Source organism: Ahaetulla prasina, chromosome 8 (assembly GCF_028640845.1).
Source record: "Ahaetulla prasina isolate Xishuangbanna chromosome 8, ASM2864084v1, whole genome shotgun sequence".
Lineage (NCBI taxonomy): Eukaryota > Metazoa > Chordata > Lepidosauria > Squamata > Colubridae > Ahaetulla > Ahaetulla prasina.
Window position 1 is genome coordinate 52,066,461 of NC_080546.1, and position 21,690 is coordinate 52,088,150.

Sequence of the window (21,690 nt, forward strand, 5' to 3'; positions counted from 1 at the left end):
AAAAGTTTGACTCTGATTTTAATACTTTCAACCATTTATGAAGCGATATAATCTAAAAATACAGTGTAAAATCAAATAGAAATATATCCACAGTAGTGTAATGATCTAAAGATCCAAGCTGGGTGCAATGCCAACAAAATAGTAAATCTAACTACTATAATAGAATAAAAGGAATTATGGAAGTCCAACTATCTCTAGTTCCTGTACTCTGTCATCTAAATTATTTCTCCTCACTCTGAAGTTCAATATCATGGAAGAGTCATTGTAGTGCAGTATTACAGGCTAACTCTGCCAACAGCCAGCAGTTCGATCCTGATAGGCTCAAGGATGACTCAGCCTTCCATCCTTCCGAGGTCAGTAAAATAAGGACCCAGATTATTGGGAGCAATATGCTGATTCTCTAAATTGCTAGAGAGGGCTGTAAAGCACCGTGAAGCAGTATATAGCATAGCACTTAGACTTATATACCGCTTCACAGTGCTTTACAGCCTTCTTTAAGTGGTTTACAGAGTCAGCATATTGCCCCCAACAATCTGGGTCCTCATTTTACTGACCTTGGAAGGATGGAAGGCTGAGTCAACCTTGAGCCTGGTGAGATTCAATCTGCCAAACTGCTGGCAGCCAGTGAGCAGCAGAAGTAGCCTGCAGTATTGTACTTTAACCACTGCGCCACCACGGCTCTATATAAGTCTAAGTGCTATTACTATTAGATGGCCAAGGAGAATATTTACTTAAAAAGGTTTGTTCATCAAATTTGACCTCTACTATCCAAAGAACATATATGCTAGCATGTAAAAGAAAAAAATTGAGACTGCAATGTTATCCTATTCTACTGCACTCCTAAGAGTCAGAAGTCAATGTTTTCCTTTCTTTTTCCCTTTTTCCCTGCACATTTCCTCTTCCCCTTTTCCTCCCACATTTTCTCACTATTTTCATTTTCTTTTATATTTTATATACTGAAAAACGTAACAGTTTTAATAAAAATTTGAAACAAAAGAATAATGTTCTCATTTTGAAATAATATCAGAATATTTCACCTGGAATGTTTTCAAGTAGTTTCTGCTGTGCTTTCTGTTTTGTTTCTTTACTTTGCTGTTCACTTATAGGCTTTGTGCTGGATGCCAGTTTCCCATTTGGCCAAAATGCATCTCGAAATATATTGATATAATAAACAAGCATTGGCTCACTGAAGATCCAATTTACAGTGTCACGAATTTGTCTTGGAGGAAAAGCATTAAGAAAAAAATGTGTTAATCTACTTCTTCTTTTCTAAATATATATACATCTAGCAAAAGTGCAATTTGGATGGAACAACCTTAAGAGATATTGTTCATATCAGCTTTCCATAATCCAAACAAGGACAATGACCAGGAGTGTTCAGCTGGCTGAGGAATTCTGGCAGCTGAAGTTCACATATCTTAAAGTTTGCAAAATTTGAAAAATAATGTTTTATACATTATAGTAGAAACAATAATAATTACCATAATTATAATTATAGTAATAAAATAAATTATCATTTCTAACTGCAATTTAAAATACCACATTTTAATAATCAGGGATATGTATTTTTTAATTGGTTTTAAAGTTCAAATCACAGAAATAAACATAGTTCTTGATGTACTACTTTTTAAAAATGTGTAACACATTTATTATATAAAAAGGGTAAGATTTAAAAATGGCACAGTAGTCAATCTATAGTTTGACACAATACAATTCTCTATCACCTCAGAGTTCTACAAATAGAATTGGAATGCTGTAAGTATGATGTAATCTAAGTGAAGTAAATCATACATAATTTAATATTGCAAAACAGCATTTGCCAATTTTTACTTACCAATGTACTGTTTAAAAAGTACGTGTATTTCTGATTTATTAAAAATAGACTATGCTAATTGTCTACATCAGTGGTAGTCAACCTGGTCCCTACCACCCACTAGTGGGCGTTCCAGCTTTCATGGTGGGCAGTAGGGGTTTTGTCCGATATTGAAGCACTTCCTTTTTTTTAATTTAATTGACTTTTAAAAAAATGTTCATAGCATTATTTAAAAACATTTTCATTACGTTTTCATAAAATTCCCTGTGACAATTTAAATTTCTGAAAATATACTATTTATATCGCCCATGCATAAGTTTAGTTCACGTTACGTTAGTGAAACTAAATGGCGCTATAGTGCGACCGCAAACAAAAGAGCACAGCTTGCGCATCTCCCCCCACACCACCCAGCTATAACAGACAAACAGAGCTGGTAGCTGGGGGCCCCCAAGCACACCCAATCCACGATGCGCAAGAGGCATGCGCAGACGACGATACACAGCGCATTACTGTGGAACCGGTGGGCGGTTAGAAAATTTTACTACTAACAGAGATACAAAAGTAGGCGGCAGGTATAAAAAGGTTGACTACCCTTGGTCTACATTTATTCATGTGAATTGGAAAGAGGGTGGGGTCATTTGATCAATTTTCCCCAAGTTGTAGGGAACCACAGAGATGACTTTGGAAAAGGAATACAGCAGCTAGCAAAACATGAATTAAATCTAGGAAAGGAAGAAAATATTGGAAAAAAGTTTAATTGCTGTGCCTTAACTTTCTTCGATTTAAGGAGGAGAAAAAGAAAAATACTGTCAGGCTTTCAAGATTCTGTTCTTATAGCCTATATCAATAAAATAGAGCTCCAGTATTTATCTGGAGACTATTTTCACCTCAGATGATGACACAAGTTGGTCTAGGAATTACAGGTCCTAACAGAAGAGAATATGTGTAGTTCAGAGTGGAACTGTGGAGTCCTTAATACCCTTTGAACTCCACTGACTGCAGACATTTCATTTCCCAACTAAAGGAACATTTCTAGTGCTAATGAGTCTGGGTTTATCTAATATATTTAACACTTTAGCTCTGTTTATTTGCAGTAGCTGTAGCTTGCCCTGCCAGTGTTGTTAGAGTATGTGATCTTCTCTGTGGTACTTCCTTGATTAGGTCATTGTTTTCTGCTTGATAGTACAGTCCTATCACATTCAGGGACACCAGACTGAGAAAGGATAATTTTAAATTTCTATTTCTATGCATTTTAAGGTCTGCTTGAAATTCTAACATAGAGTTCAATACTATTTAGTTGCTGAAACAAATGATTTGCTTGTTTTACTTAATATTTCTGAGGTTTCTCTTTTATCAGTTTCACAGCATTAAAGCTAAAAAAAGTTATTGCTATTCACACAATTTCTCTGCTCATTTGCCTGTTCAGCAGAAAAAGCAGCTAATGATTTTGCACTTCTATTTCCATTAGAACTTTCTAAAATTGTATTTTAGAAGAACTCCCTTTTGCCTTAAACAGAGGGCTGTGCAAAGCAATCAAACCATACCCTTGCAAGGAAGCAAGAGACAACCCTTTCTTTGAGACCTTAAAACAACTACATCTTCAGAACTCCTGGTGCAGCTGGGCCAATGGGATTCACCAAATGCCCACTGCAATGCTTTGTATAGTCCTACAGAACAGTAAAGATGTCTACATTTTACTTTGGTCCCACCTTGATTTTCTTTTTTTAGAGAGATAGTTAGAGCAGTTTTGAGCCTCTAATGTAATCAGAAGCCACAGCTCTTAGGTATCACTCAGTGCTCATCAATGACTGATCAACCATGCATAGGATAGTAATTTTACCACATACATTATTCAATTGTCTAACTGATTAACTTTTCATTATCTATTATTTTCCCATCATTATATCCTACTGAGGATTTTACAAATTGCCATCAAAATGATTGTCATCGTCATCATCATCACTTTCTGCTATCTTTGAGCAGTATAATAGAACTCTCAATATCAATCACTGATCAAAATACACACTATTCACTAAATTAGAGTTGTGTATTCTAAAGTATAATCATAGGGAAAGTATCACTTGTGTCTACTGTTCATGGCATTTAATAATTTGAAGCAAGTTAGCTTCCCATCATCTGCCAAAGTGCACTGAACACTATAAACGTGGAACAACAATTGTTTCCTCATCTCCAGAACTTTCTTCCTCTTCCCTGAACCAACTGCACCATAGCACTTACTCTTTTATAATCTACATAGGAAACAGGTTGCACCCTGCACTGTATTCCTGTAAGTCATGTTTAACTCATTAACTTCTGGAGATAGTCTTGCATTTTCTTGTAGAAAGGGAGTCATGATCAAACATCCCCTGGCCAGGTAACTCAGGATTTAGCATCATATGCTAGAAGTGATTTAGAGTATACCTTATTTCAAAGTCTCTCAGAAGTGTTGTTCTATGGAAACATGTTAGCTTATAAACTCTTATCATTACATACATTCTCATATCTCATAATTGTACTATAAGAGATATACATTTGATATCTGTTGAAGAATTCAGGTTCCTGCCTATCTCAATCTGTTTTCAAGCAGATTTGTTTCCAGTCCAAGTACTCCTGCTGTATCAGGTGAAATAGTACAATGCAATTCTCTATCTTTATATTCAGAAGTTAGTTGCACTGCTTTCAGTGTTATTTCTTCATTAATGTTACTTCTAGACATGGGATAATAATATTTCTATTCAAATCAATAGAGATCACAAATCCAGACTTCCTTGGCACAACTTCTGATAGCTTGGAATAGAATGTTCATGGCATCATTCAATGTAGCACACCTTAGAAAGAAATCTTTCTATTTGTACTTAAATAAATAAATCTGTAGAAACAAGTTTTGTCTGTTTTTAAGATCAGGTCAATCACAACCTCTATCTGGATTGTTTCTGACTGCTTATACATCAAACAACTAATTCTTAGATAGTACTTTTAGAAGCAAAAGAAGAATAGCACACTCACTTGTTGATGGTTCTTCCAAAAGTTATCTGAACTAGTGCAATTAGTGTCTTCCTCACCCACTTAAACACTAAAATAGAAAAGCACAAAGAAGTAAATCCAATACCTGCAGTTAATGCCCATTTAAGTATACTGTTGTATACCTGGGCAAATAATTTGTCTACATGAAATTGTGAGGAGAGATAATCCAGGGTGATACAGAGTGATTTTCAACAGATGGTAGATGACTTTATTTCAAGCATATTCAGTGGAAATCTAAGGGCAAAACTCAGCTGAGTCACTTATCATCTGATTCTGTGAAAGCCATAAAAGTCTGTAACGTCTGAGATCAATTAACAGGTAAAAGGAGGCTAAACAAGTGAAATTAGATCCAGTTATGAAAAGAGGTTCTATGGGTCAGTTTCACCGATAGAGGCATCAGGCTGCTTTGGCCAGCAGGTTTAGAATATACACCCAGCCTTTTTGTTAATTGTTTGAGTAGTGATGTGGTACATGAGTGGTTTCATCTAATTTAGAAGACTGTTCATTAGAAATGACTGCTGGATCAATCTCACCTGTTAAGTGTATTAGTTACTCTTTGACTGGGATATTGGCAAAGTCCTTCATACCAACTTTGGTCGCCACTCAGTCTGCAGCCAAAACTATGATTGGGTAAAGTGATCCTATCATGTAATCTCAGTATAACAATTGTATTAATCATCAATCCATTTCTAATTTCTGAATGCTACTTGATTACCTTAATGCCCTAAATCAGGGCTCTCCAACCTTGGCAACTTTAAGCTGAAGGACTTCAACTCCCAGAATTCCCCAGCCAGCAAAGCATTCTGGGGAATTCTGGGAGTTGAAGTCCTCCAGGCTTAAAGTTGCCAAGGTTGGAGACCCCTGCCCTAAACTCTTGAGTTTGTTGTGAGACTATATTCTTTCTAACCTGGTAGGGGATCATACAATGAATATAAAAAGTCCATACATCTTCGTTAAAATGCCAGGTTTCTGAGATGTAAAAAAATTAGACCAAGATAAATTCATTCAAAATTGCTCTGATTTTTTTACATGTCCAAAACCAGCATTTTAACAGGAGTGTGTAGACTTTTTTATATCTACTGTATTTAGAACCTCCAGTTGTTGTACTTTCATTATATGTCAATGTCAATGTCAACTCCTACAACCAAAGTTTATATTCAGCCCACCTTACCTATTTGAAGGTATTTGTTTATAATTCACCAATCATTAAGATATCAGTATGATCTTAAGATCCATGACAGAAATTGCATTAATGGATCTTAGGCAGAAAAATAATCTTCCCATGTTTAAAAATTATACAAGATGTAAGTACTTTATTTGTTCAGTTTTCTGTCTTGAGCAAAAGCTGTGACTTTCCTTCATTTTATCTTTGCAACAACTACTGTGAGAACTAAACTGAACCGAAATTTTTAAGAAAATGTTGGATAACCATCTGACTGAGATGGTGTAGGGTTTCCTGCCTGGGCAGGGGGTTGGACTAGAAGGCCTCCAAGGTCCCTTCCAACTCTGATGTTATGTTATGTTATATGTTATGAAATAAAGTGGCTGGCCCAAAGATGTCCTATGCATCGCTGCTTAGGGCTCACTTCGACCTGGGCGTTTCACCCCAATGTAACTTATTACTACTCAGTTGCTTAACTACTAATATACTTTTTATATGCTAAAGAACCAGTTCCTTACTTACTTCCTCGCAGCTCAAAAATCTCTCCTATCAGCATGAAACAAGGCTCTGCAAGGGCATCCCGTTTCCCATCCACATCATCCCCATAGTCAGATAGATCATCATCTTCAGCTTCTTCCTGAGTATCATAAACATAGCATGATAATTTAATTGAACTTTTAAATGCATTTCCGCTCACTCTCTCTAAGACAGGAATAATGATCTGCTGTTTCAAGCATTGCGATATTGTGGGATAATTTAAAGGAAAAGCAGACTGAAACTGCCTCCATTGCATTTTCACTTCGCTGGTGCTAGTGGGAGGAGCTGCTGGCTGTGACCAAGGAGTGAGGGTAAGCACAAAGGAAAAGCGCGAATCATATAACTATAAACCAAAAATTGAAGTATATATTCAGGGTTATTCCACTTGAGATTGTGATTTTATTCTATTTCAGAATGACTGGCTTAGTTCAGTGTTATATTTGTTTTGCAGCTGTTTTTCGCAGTACTCTTTTTAAATTTGGGTACTGTCCTCTTTGTAAACAAATTAGTAGTCTATGTGGACAGATTACTTATCTAGAATCTCAAATCTGTGCTCTCCAAGCAGAAATTAGGTGCCCAATTCAGCCATTCCACGCTATTGAGCTGCCATGCCATCAGTCCCCTCTACCACAAAGATCCTGCAGGAGAAGGGCAGTATGGACAACCGTGGGATCTGGCAGGCTGAGAGCTGTGAACCATAAACACAAAGCTTTTGCAGTGTCCCAGTATAACAGATATAGTGCCCTTGCTGACCTTAATAGGGACACTAAAGTGACAGGTCAAGGTAGTTGTGATACTGATAACTCAAACAAGCAGGGGATCATGGTCGGAGATGAAGAACTTACTTTGGAAAGGGGAAAGTGTGAATCAGGTATTACACATCGGTCACACAAGGAAGAGCACAGTATCCAAAAAGAGAAGCCACCTTCTGACTGGTAATTCAATTGTAAGGGATGTAAATTTAGGAAAGGATATGGAGGTTTTGAAAGAGGTCAGGTGTCTGCCAGGTGCTACTGCCAGCAGAGACAAGAGGCGTATTTTTAAGATAGTCAAGAATGCCAGTAAGGATTGTTATGTTGATGCTATTATACATCTTGGCACAAATGATCTGTCCCAAAAGGATATACTTTCTGTGCAGAATGATTTCCAGAGCTTGGGGTATGAACTTAGTAGTATAAGTTGTAGGATTATCTTTTCAGAGGTTTTACCAGTATATAAGGAACAAAAAGGTAAAGGCCAGCGTATAATGGAGTTTAATGTGTGGCTAAAGGAGTGGTGTAAAAGGGAAGGCTTTGGTTTTATTAGTCCTGATGTCTGCAACTGGTCCAATGAAAAACTATATAAAAGACATGGATTGCATCCATCAAAGAAAGGGTCTGAGTTACTTAGCAATAAATTCACAGATTTTCTGGAGAAACATTTAAACTGAACAGTGGGGACAGAGAATTAAATGATACAGAACATTTCTGTCCCCAGCAATCCAAAATTAATAGGGTTATCAGTGCATGTAACATAGATGTCTGTGTGGATAAGATTATCAGCCCTGCTATCAAGCAAAACCAAGCATTTAATAGTGAGTGCCATACCATGTCCACTAATCAAACAGGTGGCAAGAAAGTAGGGGCAGTCAGGCACAACACAGGTTATGTAGATAGTAAACACAAGGTCAATCAAAACGGACTCAAATGTCTATACACCAACGCACAAAGTATGAGGAATAAACAGGGTGAATTAGAAATTCAAGTAAATGAGGGCAGATATGATATTTTGCCCTTATGGAAACTTGGTGGGATGAAACTGACAAATGGAACATACAGCTAGAGGGATATAAATTATTTAAAAGAAATAGACCAAATAAAAGAGGCAGTGGAGTTGTACTGTATATAAGAAATAACTACATCTCTACAGAAATAGAGCACAACAATAATGGAAATTATCTTGAATGCATTTGGGTCAATATTAAAGGGAGGGAAAATGATATTGCCATAGGTATATATTATAGGCCACCAACCAAACAGTGGAAGTAGATGAACTTTTTGCTAGTCAGCTAACTAAGGTATGTAGGAAGCACATCACAGTAGTAATGGGGGATTTTAACTACCCTGACATCACCTGGGAGACAAACTCTTCACCAAGTGGAAAATCCAACAGGTTCCTAACAAACCTAGCAGACAACTTTATTTCCCAAAAAGTAGAGAAGGGAACAAAGGGATCAGCCATATTGGACTTAATTTTCACTAACAGAGATGAAATGATAGAAGGTGTTGAAGCTACAGGAACCTGGGGGGCAAGTGATCACGCAATAATGGCATTCAACATTATGCAAACACAAGTAGCAGAACAAAGTCAAACTAGAGTCTTGGACTTCAAGAGAGCTAATTTCAATAAACTCAGAGAGAGCTTGAGAAGGATTCCATGGATGAGAATCCTCAAGGGGAAAACAACTCAAGAAGCTTGGGAAATTTTGAAAAGTGAGATTATAAAAGCCCAGTCTAGCACAATACCAATGAAGAAGAAAAATAATAGATCTCAAAAGAAACCAGCATGGATGCATAAAGAACTATCTGACAAATTGAAAGACAAAAAGGACAAGTATAAAAAGTGGAAAGAGGGGCAAATAACTAAGGCAGAATATCAGCAAATAGCCCGAGCCTATAAAGATGAAGTGAGGAAAGCTCACAATGAACAAAGGCTAGCAACAAAAGTAAAAAATAACAAAAAAATCTTCTTCCAACATGTTAAAAACAAAAAAAAAGTCAAGGAAACAATTGGCCCATTGTTGGGAGAAAGTGGCAAGAAGGTGGCAAGCAACAGGGAGAAAGCAGATCTACTTAACTCATTTTTGCATCTGTCTTTACACAAAAGGAAAAAACAATCCAACCTATCAAAAACAGCACCACAAAAAACAGATTAGGAACACAAGTTAAAATAGGAAAAAAAATGGTAAGTGAACATCTGTCTACCCTAGACGAGTTCAAATCACCAGGACCAGATGGATTACACCCCAGGATTCTGAAGGAACTGGCAGACGAAATCTCAGAACCACTGAACTATATCTTTCAAAGATCCTGGAGCACAGGGGAGCTGCCAGAGGACTGGAAAAGAGCTGATGTAGTTCCCATCTTCAAAAAAGGAAAAAAACCAAATCCAGGAAACTACAGACCTATTAGCCTGACCGCAATACCAGGGAAGATTCTGGAAAAGATAATCAAGCAACGAATTACCGAACACCTAGAAGCAAACAAAGTAATAACCAAAAGCCAACATGGGTTTGTCAAAAACAGATCATGCCAGACTAATCTTATTGCATTCTTTGACAAAGTGATAAAATTAGTAGACCAGAGGAATGCTGTCGATATAATTCACTTGAACTTCAGTAAAGCATTTGATAAAGTAGACCATAACTTACTATTAGATAAAGTAGAAAAATGTGGGTTAGACAACACCACCACCAGATGGATTCATAACTGGCTGGCCAACCGCACTCAACGTGTAGTTCTTAATGGAACTACATGCACATGGAGGGAAGTATGCAGTGGAGTACCCCAAGGCTCTGTTTTAGGCCCAGTACTCTTCAACATCTTCATCAATGACTTGGACGAGGGAATAGATGGGGAACTCATCAAATTTGCAGATGTCACCAAGCTGGCAGGAATAGCCAGCACTCCAGAAGATAGGTTCAAGATACAGAAAGATCTTGACAGACTTGAACATTGGGCGCTATCTAACAAAATGAAATTCAACAGTGAAAAAAGTAAGGTTCTACATTTAGGCCAAAAAACCAAAATGCACAGGTACCGTATATGTGGTACCTTGCTCAATAGTAGTAACTGTGAGAGGGATCTTGGAGTCCTAGTGGACAATCATTTAGATATGAGCCAGCAGTGAGCAGCAGCTGCCAAAAAAGCCAACACAGTTCTGGGCTGCATAAACAGAGGGATAGAATCAAGATCACGTGAAGTGTTAGTACCACTTTATAATGCCTTGGTAAGGCCACACTTGGAATAGTGCATTCAGTTGTGGTCGCCATGATGTAAAAAATATGTTGAGACTCTAGAAAGAGTGCAGAGAAGAGCAACAAAAATGATTAGGAGACTGGAGGCTAAAACATATGAAGAACGGTTGCAGGAACTCGGTATGTCTAGTTTAATGAAAAGAAGGCCTAGGGGAGACATGATAGCAGTGTTCCAATATCTCAGGGGTTGCCACAAAGAAGAGGGAGTCAAACTATTCTCCAAAGCACCTGAGGGTAGATCAAGAAGCAATGGGTGGAAACTAATCAAGAAGAGAAGCAGCTTAGAACTAAGGAGAAATTTCCTGACAGTTAGAACAATTAATCAGTGGAACAACTTGCCTGCAGAAGTTGTGAATGCTCCAACACTGGAAATTTTTAAGAAATTGTTGGATAACCATTTGTCTGAAATGGTGTAGGGTTTCCTGCCTGGGGAGGGGGTTAGACTAGAAGACCTCCAAGGTTCCTTCCAACTCTGTTATTATTATTAAACGTGGGGACTAACTATTAGAACGGTTCTGAAACCCGTGCAATTAAAGACAATGTATACAACAAATCCTCCAATGTTTTGTTTATTGCAAAATAATTTTTAAAACTATTTATCGTCTTGGTTATTGGTTCATTTAAAACTACTCACAATTCTATCTCATCTGAAAGAACTCCATAATGTGTTCTGCTCTTTTTAGATTAGTAAGATTAGCAAACCTATTCCTCTTTCTTTGTAATTTAGTTGCTTCCTTGAGTGACATATCACTCTAAGTTAGAAAGAAAGAAAGAAAGAAACAAACCATACTGTAGCTTATAACACAATGTGACCTAGGTCTAGTTGTCTCATTATTTACGAATGCTTACCTACCAAAAACAGTTCTTCTGCATCCACTTACCTCTTGATGAGAAAAGAAGTCACCAGGAAGCCTCTCCAAAAAGGAAGAGAGTGAAAAAGTCGACTTCTTTCCCTGTATGTCGATAATCTTAAGGTATTCAGGAGAAGGGCTTAAGAAGGCATAAAGTGCTTCACTCTGACACAACCTTTCATCAGAAAGCAATTTCTGCAGAAAATGTTATTTGAGATACCAAACAGTAGATTATTTTATTTTTAAAACAAGAAACAACTGCATATGATTATTACAATCCATCCTGCATATTACAATCCATTATAGTTGATTTGGTTATTTTGTGACAGAGCAAAAATATTTTTCAGTAGCAGAACTTACTAAGAGATATCAGAACATAAACACTATTTTTAGAGTCTGTAGTTTTTCTTTGCAAAAGATATCAGAAAAAAATCTCTACAATGAACTTCCAAAATTAAAGAATCTTACCTGTAAGAAATTATTTAATTGGTTCTTAGATTTCTCCATGAATTTCTGGTCTACAGATTTAAAGGGCAATTTGCTGAGTGATGGCAACTGAGTTTTCTTTAATGATGGAAAGCACTAGGTAAGAAGAAGCAATTCCTAATTATTAATCCATTTTCATTTACATGCCTAACTAAAGTCAACAATGTATTAAATTATATGACTAGGTACTGCTAACTTTCAATTTCTCTTTATGTTATTATACCAATAGAAGGCAACATAACACTGTCATACATCAAAAAACCACTCAGAAACGATCAATATATTACAACTACACAACATCACCATAGCACATATACCAACTGAACCTCTCCAAAACATCTTAAATAACCCAAAAAACCCAATAATCAAAGAAGAACAAAAAAAAAAAACCAGGCATCATCTACAACATACACTCTATGGACTGTAACAGCCACTATTTTTTAAATTTATTTATTTTAATCCCATTATTATTTTTATACAAAATTAAAGGCAGCAAATATACATAATAGTCATTCCTCATCCTAATTTCCCCAGAACAACAACCCTGTGAGATGGGTTGGGCTGAAAGAGACTAGCTGGCCAAAGTCATCCAGTCAGCTTTCATGCCTAAAGCAGGACTAGAACTCACCATCTCTGGATTTCTAGCCTGATGCCTTAACCACAAGACCATAGGACAGGCAGGCAGATGACTAGCAGAGTGCATCCATCGAACTAGTAGTTTGGAAAGCTAAATGAAAAGTCTTCAATTTCACAATATAACTATACAGTTTCAACTGCGGAACTGTGAATACCCTAGACCAGGAGTGTCAAACTCAAGGCCTGGAGGCCAGATTCAGCCCATGGGATGCTTAGATCTGGCCCAAGGGCCACCCTGGAAACAGTGAAGGACTGGCCTGCGGGGCCTCTGTCAGCAAAAATGAAGCCCTCCCGAGCTCCATTTTCACTGGCAGAGGGTTGCAGGAGGCTGTTGCAGCTGAAAATGGAGCTCAGAAGCCTGTTTTCGCTGGCAAATCACTCAGGCCACCACCCCGGCTCCCCAAAGTCAAACACAACCTTGATGTGGCCCTCAATGAAATCGAGTTTGACACCCCTGTCCTAAACCAAAGTAAATCTCAAAACACTAGGGAATTGCTGTAATCAAGGAACTACCAACTCAGACAAACAATCAAACAGAAAACAACAGCCTAATCAAGACTACCAGTAGAAAACAACAACCCATTAGCACTGATAGGGCAAGCTATTGTATATAAACAGAAAACAAATCACACTCCTCCTAGCACTAAAGATGTTACCCAGTTGGGTAATGAAACATCTGCAGGAAAACAAAGAAGCTTAGAGAACACCAAGATCCTTACTGCACATGTTACTTTTTAGTACAGCCATGCTTCCAGAAATAAACCTACGCCAGCTCAAGATTTAAAGTAGCCATTGCTTTGCAGAACACCACAATGTGTTATAAAAGAATCTGAATATTCCTGGGGCTTGGAATGTGTTAAGGCCTCCATTACTTGGCTTTCCTATTAAATGATTAATTATCATGCTGCTGTTTGTATTTATTTATTTATTTAATTTTGTGGATGTTTTTATTGTTTTAATGTTTTTAAATTGTTTTATAATTTTAAAATTGTAAACTGCCCAGAATCACTTGGCTGAGTTCAGCAGCTACAGAAATTGAATAAACAATAATAAATAAAAATACTCTTGATACAGGAAAGTCAACTAACTCCCTAACATGAACACTCTGAACAAAGGCAGGAAGGTATTTCCATTGACCTACCAGATGAAACTAGACCTAACTAAAAAGTCAATGAAATAACACAGAAATAACACAGAAAATACTTCCATATTGCTACCAAGAAAACAACATGGATATATCCACATTCTGTAATACCCAAGGATCAAGCATGACTTTATTGATTTTTCCTTAATCTAATGAATATTGAATATACCAATAATTTTGGGCAATTTTATGAATTAGAGTAGTCACTTCTATCGATCAGGTCTATCAATTCTAACAAACAATTTAAAAAGGTCTAGCAGTGGAGACATAAGCACAATTCATTCAGTAGAAGATGACCCAGTTGACCCCAAGGGTGGAATCAAATGGATCATCAGTTTGGAGTCATTATGCCCCCATAAGAGACCTAAGTTCAGTCCCTCTTGAGTCAGTCTCCATTGACTCTTATATGGCACCAATTTGCCTTGACCATTAATAGATCAGATTTTGTGTATAGATTGCATGGAATAAACATGCAGAACTTTTGAACTCCATCCCGCTTCCTTATTTCGTGCATCTGACGTATCCTACAGTAAATTCAATAGTTGAAAGTACAAAACCAAAACCAAAGAATATGCCATATTCTCTGAATAGGTAAAATATGGTCCATAAAGAGCAGTGAAGGAAACTGCAAGAGAAAAAAGGCTCTTTTTCACATATATAAAACCAGAAATGGGATGGAGCAAAAAAGAAAACAAATCACAGGAGGGAAGTTTTATATTTCAGACATCATTTGAAAGACAAAAAAAGCATTCTTCATACTACTATGATGCAGATCAGAATGAGATACCGTATTTTTTGGAGTATAAGATGCACTTTTTCCCCCCTAAAAGAGGGTGGAAATGTTGGTGGGTCTTATACACCAAATACAGCCATTTTTGGCCTCCCAAAGCCCCCAGGAGCACTCTGCAGGCCTCCCAAACCCTCTGCTTGCCCCATTTTTGGCCCATTTTTGCAAAAAACGGGGCACGCAGAGGGTTTGGGAGGCCTACAGAGTACTCTTGGAGGGCAGGGAGGGCAAAAACTTTTTCTTACTTGCCTCTTCGAAATCTTGGTGCAACTTATACACCGGTGCATCTTATAGTCCAAGAAATACAGTATGTTTTTGTAGAAACTATATACTATTGTTAAGCAAGTAATTGTATATATTCTGGAAAAAATATATGAGTTTAATTGAATCAGCCAAAAAAAAAGGCCAAAAAACAAAAATCCTATTTTTCAAATCTGTTTATACTGTTCCCATAAATAATTTTTGTGTGGACTGCAGCAAAATAATGCTTTTGCTCCATTTTTTCCCTGTGCAAAGAAGCAAAATTTAGCCAATTATCTGCTTCCACTGATAATGGCACTAATCTTTCCACCTGCGGCAACCCACAAGTCAGTCCTGCCTTATTAAATGGGAGTACAAAGTACCCTTACATCCCAAGGAACTCACCCACTGATTTACTTATTCATCACATTTATACAGCCACCCATCACATAAAATGTTATTCTGGGCATCATGCAATACAAAACAGATTATAAAAAGAAACAAACATTAAAAATATTCTATAATAAAATTATTAATATCATTTAAACTATTTAAACAAGATTTAAACTATTTTATTCAGAACTCTCAAGGTAAGCAAGAATTCTCTCCACAATTTCTCTGTACCTCACTGAGTTTCCGATGCAGACTTTGAAATTCATTGAGCTTTCGGACAACTGTCCACTCCTTCACTTCAACCCTGCCAATCTCCTGTAATATCACTACAACAGAATAATAGGGCACTTGTTCACCATTTTCTTCAATGACCTAGGAAAATAAAGAGTTATAAAATGTTAATTCTACGGACCGTTACTTTAAAAAAACACATACTAACTTGTTCATATTTTCACAATTATTGTAACTGATTTTGTAACAAGCTTATTTTCATGTATGACAAATTGTCTTTTGAAGGTAAGAAATAAAAATATTTCCCTTTGGATCTGGATAGGAAATATAGCGAGAAAGGGCATTAGACTGGCAGACTGAAAGACTAGCAGACTTCTGGACTTCCTCCTGGACTTCCTCCTGGACTACGTCAAGTGCCTGATCTTCGGACCTTTCGCCGTGAGCTGAAAACGCACTTATTTATTCAAATAACTGGCTTAATATTTTTAAATTTTTAACTGGGGTTTTATTATTTTAGGGTTCATAATTTTAAATTTTAAATTTTTAAACGTTGGCCATTTTTTCTAATATGCTCGGTTTTAAATTGTTGTTTTAATTATATATTTTTGTGTTTTTTATCTTTTGGCTGTACACCGCCCTGAGTCCTTTGGGAGAAGGGCGGTATAAAAATTTAATAAATAAATAAGTAAAATAAAAATATTCAGAAGAGATTCCTAGAGTGGGATCACACATACGAAGCACCTGTCTTAGAAACATTCCAGCAGCCATGCTTGTGTGGCATTTTCAGAAACTGCTTCAACTGACTCTATATGCACATACAGGCAAATGCTGGGATAAATTATAAGCAGTGCCTTTGCAGCTTTCTGTCTCTCATGTCACACAACTCAAGAAGCGAAGTAGCAAGTCCTATGTGCATGTTTTCAGTAGCCTTTCCCAAAGTCTTAAAAATAAAACAATAGAATATTGCAATTTCATCTACCCCCTAATGACTTCAGAGTAAACATGCTATGCTTCTCCATGGCTTGTTATTTCAAAGCAATGAAGAGACCCACCTCATTCTTAGAGACCTCTGAAGAAAACATTTGACTAGCAAGATTCCATTCATTTAGCAGCAGCAGCAAAAAGATGAGAGAAAGAACAGGCCATACCTCTCCAGTATGAATGAAGGCTTTCCACATGCCAAGATTTTCACACCAGCAGTCTGTTCTTTCAATATGCAACTGAAGGTCACTATGTTCTCGCTCCATCAGACTGATTTCATCTTTCAATTTAGAAACAATCTGCCAAGAGAAAAATAACTGCCAAGGTTGATTTAGATATCAGTGTTAAGCCTTAAGCTGATACTGATCACTAGCAGTTCTCAACACACCAATTTAAAGTAATATTAGTCAACCTCAGCAACTCGATGATTTGAGAATTTAAACTCTTTTGATTCTCTAACCAGCATACTGAACTTCACACATTTTAAATTTGCTGAAATTGAGAACACTGATATGAGCAACAATGAACTGAAACTTGTTTATGATCCCAGATTGTTTTGGTCTATTTTATTTCTGGTTTGTTTTTATGTTCCAAGTCCATTTCCAACCCACAAAGAAGGCAAAATAGTTAAAATGTGGAAAAAAACTAACAAGAAATTGCCATAAAAGCTCTCAAACAAGGTAACTGGCTTAGAGTTAGATGTCAAGGCAACTGATGTTACTAATGACTTTTCTGGCAGAAACATTATTTCTCATCTTCAAAATCAGAGACAATATGACCACAGTGAAGGAAAGAATACACAAGTGCACTCCATAGGCTTTGGTTCAATTTTCTCTTTCTTTTGTCCAGTGCAGAGCAGAACCAAATAATAAAGCTTGGCTTTGTAACAGTAACAAAAATTTGGGATCCTCATCTTCCAAAACTATTTCCCAACTTGGTCTTTGAAAAAAGGACTTCTGAAACTTTAAACAAACAATATTCCCAGGCTCAGTCACTAGTGTTTCATGAGGACTTCAGGGCTAGGAATCAAGATTTGGAGACCAATAAATGTAAAAGAGAGATAAATATAGAAATAATTACCACACCTACCTGCGGAAATACTTATACTGAATGGATTGTCCATGCGTGTTTTAAGAGCTTTACAAAGACAGTAATATATAATCAATAGTAAATGAGAAGACAGGACAGCAACATTTAAATTTACCTTTGAAGGAAAGACCTCTTAAACAAAGCTGCCTATTACTCTAAAATCCATTGACTGATATGCTTTTTTTAAAAAAACATAGCCATCTACCTTTTTGTCAGGTTTTGGTGAACTGCAGAGAGAATTTAGAGCTTGTCTCTTATATTCAAGTTTGTCATTTAATTGGCGTAGTTTATTTACAGCATAACTGGCCTGTTCATTAATTTCTGAGCTTCCTCCATCAATAACTTCTTCACAAACTTGTCTCTAGGAGAAACAGACTTCATTATCAAGTAATGCAGATCACTAAAAGAGTTTCATGAATGCTTGGCATATTATTATGCAAAGAATAGCAAGTCCAAGTTAATAATGAAGAGTGTGAAACCAAAATGAGATTTAAATTTAAATCTCTTTGACTTGAAAGTGTGCCAGTTCAGGCAAGTTTCCTTTGGTAAATTTAGTTTCTGAGCAGAGAACAATGAAAATGTTAACAAATCAAAAAAATCCATATTTACAAAACTATTCATCAACATTCTTTTTATATTCACAGATGAAAAACATATTTAGGATTTACAGCCTTGTAACTATGTATGACAAATCCTTTGCTATAACTTTGTTTGTTTCTCCTCAAATACAGAAGTCATTGGCAGAGAGAATCAAAGCATCTTCACCAGAAGTGTCATAAAATTTTAGTTCTTATTTTGTTCTAAAAATCAATAGGAAGTGTATTTGTTTTCAAAAAAACTGTAGAATACCCAAATGTTCTATATATTATATTCCTATATTTTCTAAAACTTTAATACAAGTAACAAGTCTTATACATAGTACTACAGTATTGGAACACTCAGTATTCAGTATGACAATATATGCTCATTCTCATTTTATTTATTATTTTATTTATTATTTAAATTTGTATACCGCCCTTCTCCCAAAGGACTCAGGGCGGTTCACAGCCAAGTAAAAATACAATACAATAAATACAAATTAAAATACAGTTAAAAAACTTATTAAAATTGGCCACAATTAAAATTTAGAACTAAAACCCATTAAAACCCATTAAAACACTAACCCAGTCCAGCGCAGATGAATAAGTAGGTTTTAAGCTCGCGGCGAAAGGTTCGGAGGTCCGGAAGTTGACGAAGTCCTGGGGGGAGTTCGTTCCAGAGGGCGGGAGCCCCCACAGAGAAGGCCCTTCCCCTGGGTGTCGCCAGACGACACTGTCGCGCCGATGACACCCTGAGGAGCCCCTCTCTGTGAGAGCGCACGGGTCGGTGAGAGGTATTCGGTAGCAGCAGGCGGTCCCGTAAGTAACCCGGCCCTATGCCATGGAGCGCTTTAAAGACATTCACCAACACCTTGAAGCGCACCCGGAAGGCCACAGGTAGCCAGTGCAGCCTGCGCAGGATAGGTGTCACTCGGGAGCCACAAGGGGCTCCCTCAATCACCCGCGCAGCTGCATTCTGAACTAACTGTAGCCTCCGGATGCCCCTCAGGGGGAGCCCCATGTAGAGAGCATTGCAGTAGTCCAGACGAGACGTCACAAGGGCGTGAGTGACTGTGCACAAGGCATCCCGGTCTAGAAAGGGGCGCAACTGGCGCACCAGGCGGACCTGGTGGAAAGCTCTCCTGGAGACGGCCGTCAAATGGTCTTCAAAAGACAGCCGTTCATCCAGGAGAACGCCCAAGTTGCGCACCCTCTCCATCGGGGCCAATGACTCGCTCCCGACAGTCAGCCGCGGACTCAGCTGACTGTACCGGGATGCCGGCATCCACAGCCACTCCGTCTTGGAGGGATTGAGCTTGAGCCTGTTCCTCCCCATCCAGACCCGTACAGCTTCCAAACACCGGGACAGCACTTCGATAGCTTCATTGGGGTGGCCCGGTGTGGAAAAGTACAGCTGGGTGTCATCAGCGTACAGCTGGTACCTCACACCGAAGCCACTGATGATCTCACCCAGCGGCTTCATATAGATGGTGAACAGAAGGGGCGAGAGAATCGGCCCTGCGGCACCCACAAGTGAGGCGCGCGGGTGACCTCTGCCCGTCAACACCGTCTGCGACCGGTCGGAAAGATAGGAGGAGAACCACCGATAAACGGTGCCTCCCACTCCCAATCCCCCCAACCGGCGCAGCAGGATACCATGGTCGATGGTATCGAAAGCCGCTGAGAGGTCTAATAGGACCAGGGCAGAGGAATAACCCCTATCCCTGGCCCTCCAGAGATCATCCACCAACGCGACCAAAGCCGTCTCAGTGCTGTAACCGGGCCGGAAGCCGGACTGGAACGGGTCCAGATAGACAGTTTCCTCCAGGTGCAGGGGGAACTGATATGCCACCATACTCTCTACAACCTTCGCCGCGAAGCGAAGGTTGGAGACCGGACGATAATTACCTAAAACAGCGGGTCAGGAAGGCTTCTTGAGGAGGGGCCTCACCACCGCCTCTTTCAAGGCGGCCGGAAAGACTCCCTCCAACAAAGAAGCACTCGTAATCCCCTGGAGCCAGCCTCGTGTCACCTCCTGAGTGGCCAGCACCAGCCAGGAGGGGCACGGGTCCAGTAAACACGTGGTGGCATTCAATCTACCCAGCAACCTGTCCATGTCCTCGGGAGTCACAGGGTCAAACTCATCCCAAACAACATCACCAAGACCGCCCTCAGACGTCCCGTCCGAATCGCCACAATTTTGGTCCAGACCATCCTTCAGCTGAACGATTTTATCGTATAGATAACCGTTAAACTCCTCAGCACGTCCCTGCAGCGGGTCATCCCGCTCCCCCTGGTGAAGGAGGGAGCGGGTCACCCGAAACAGGGCAGCTGGGCGGTTATCTGCCGACGCAATGAGGAGGCGTAGCGCCTCGCTTCCCTCAGTGCCACTAGGTAGGTCCTAGTATAGGATCTAACTAGTGTCCGATCAACCTCTGAGCGGCTGGACCTCCAGGAACTCTCTAGGCGTCTTCTCCGGCGTTTCATCCCCTCAGCTCCTCGGAGAACCAAGGGCCGGTTGGGATCTCGCCGGGTCAGAGGCCGCAAAGGCACGACACGGTCTAAAGCCCCAGCCGCAGCCCGTTCCCAGGCTGCAGCTAGTTCCTCTGCCGTGCCGTGAGCCAGACCCTCAGGAAATGGCCCAAGCTCCGTCCGGAACCTCTCTGGGTCCATCAGGCGCCTGGGACGGTACCAACATAATGGTTCCGTCTCCCTGCGGTGTTGGGTAGTGGTCAGAAAGTCCAGGCGAAGGAGAGAGTGATCTGACCATGACGAAGGTTCAATGACTATTTCCTTTAAGTCCAGATCTCTCAACCACAGACCAGAGACAAAAATCAGGTCCAGTGTGCCACCCCCGATGTGAGTGGGGCCATCCACTACTTGAGTCAGGTCCAAGGCCGTCATGGAAGCCAAGAACTCCCGAGCTACCGTCGATGGCGAGCCGGCAGATGGCAGTTAAAGTCCCCATGACTAAAAGTCTGGGGTCTCCACCGCCACCCGGCAAGCACCTCTAGGAGCTCGGGCAGGGCAGCTGTCACGCAGCAAGGAGCCAGGTACGACCAGGGCAGAGGAATAACCCCTATCCCTGGCCCTCCAGAGATCATCCACCAACGCGACCAAAGCCGTCTCAGTGCTGTAACCGGGCCGGAAGCCGGACTGAACGGGTCCAGATAGACAGTTTCCTCCAGGTGCAGGGGAACTGATATGCCACCATACTCTCTACAACCTTCGCCGCGAGCGGGTTGGAGACCGGACGATAATTACCTAAAACAGCGGGTCAGGAAGGCTTCTTGAGGAGGGCCTCACCACCGCCTCTTTCAAGGCGGCCGGAAAGACTCCCTCCAACAAAGAAGCACTCGTAATCGCCTGGGGCCAGCCTCGTGTCACCTCCTGAGTGGCCAGCACCAGCCAGGAGGGCAGGTCCAATAAACACGTGGTGGCATTCAATCTACCCAGCAACCTGTCCATGTCCTCGGGAGTCACAGGGTCAAACTCATCCCAAACAACATCACCAAGACCGCCCTCAGACGTCCCGTCCGAATCGCCACAATTTTGGTCCAGACCATCCTTCAGCTGAACGATTTTATCGTATAGATAACCGTTAAACTCCTCAGCACGTCCCTGCAGCGGGTCATCCCGCTCCCCCTGGTGAAGGAGGGAGCGGGTCACCCGAAACAGGGCAGCTGGGCGGTTATCTGCCGACGCAATGAGGAGGCGTAGCGC

General features: G+C 39.7%; 1 protein-coding gene across 4 annotated transcripts in view; it reads right to left on the reverse strand.

Moving 5' to 3' along the window:
* Positions 1 to 21,690, reverse strand: part of SNX25 (sorting nexin 25) — a 71,246-nt gene that overhangs the window by 3,052 nt on the left and 46,504 nt on the right. For 3 of the 4 annotated variants that reach the window (XM_058193028.1, XM_058193027.1, XM_058193026.1), the window contains exons 10-17: positions 17,595 to 17,750; positions 16,468 to 16,599; positions 15,320 to 15,460; positions 11,871 to 11,984; positions 11,433 to 11,597; positions 6,522 to 6,636; positions 4,820 to 4,886; positions 1,038 to 1,219 (exon numbers count right to left, since the gene is read on the reverse strand). In XM_058193028.1, the coding sequence (XP_058049011.1) occupies positions 1,038 to 1,219; positions 4,820 to 4,886; positions 6,522 to 6,636; positions 11,433 to 11,597; positions 11,871 to 11,984; positions 15,320 to 15,460; positions 16,468 to 16,599; positions 17,595 to 17,750 (1,072 nt within the window). The remainder of the gene's footprint in view (positions 1 to 1,037; positions 1,220 to 4,819; positions 4,887 to 6,521; positions 6,637 to 11,432; positions 11,598 to 11,870; positions 11,985 to 15,319; positions 15,461 to 16,467; positions 16,600 to 17,594; positions 17,751 to 21,690) is intronic. The other variant, XM_058193029.1, reaches the window with a different exon arrangement.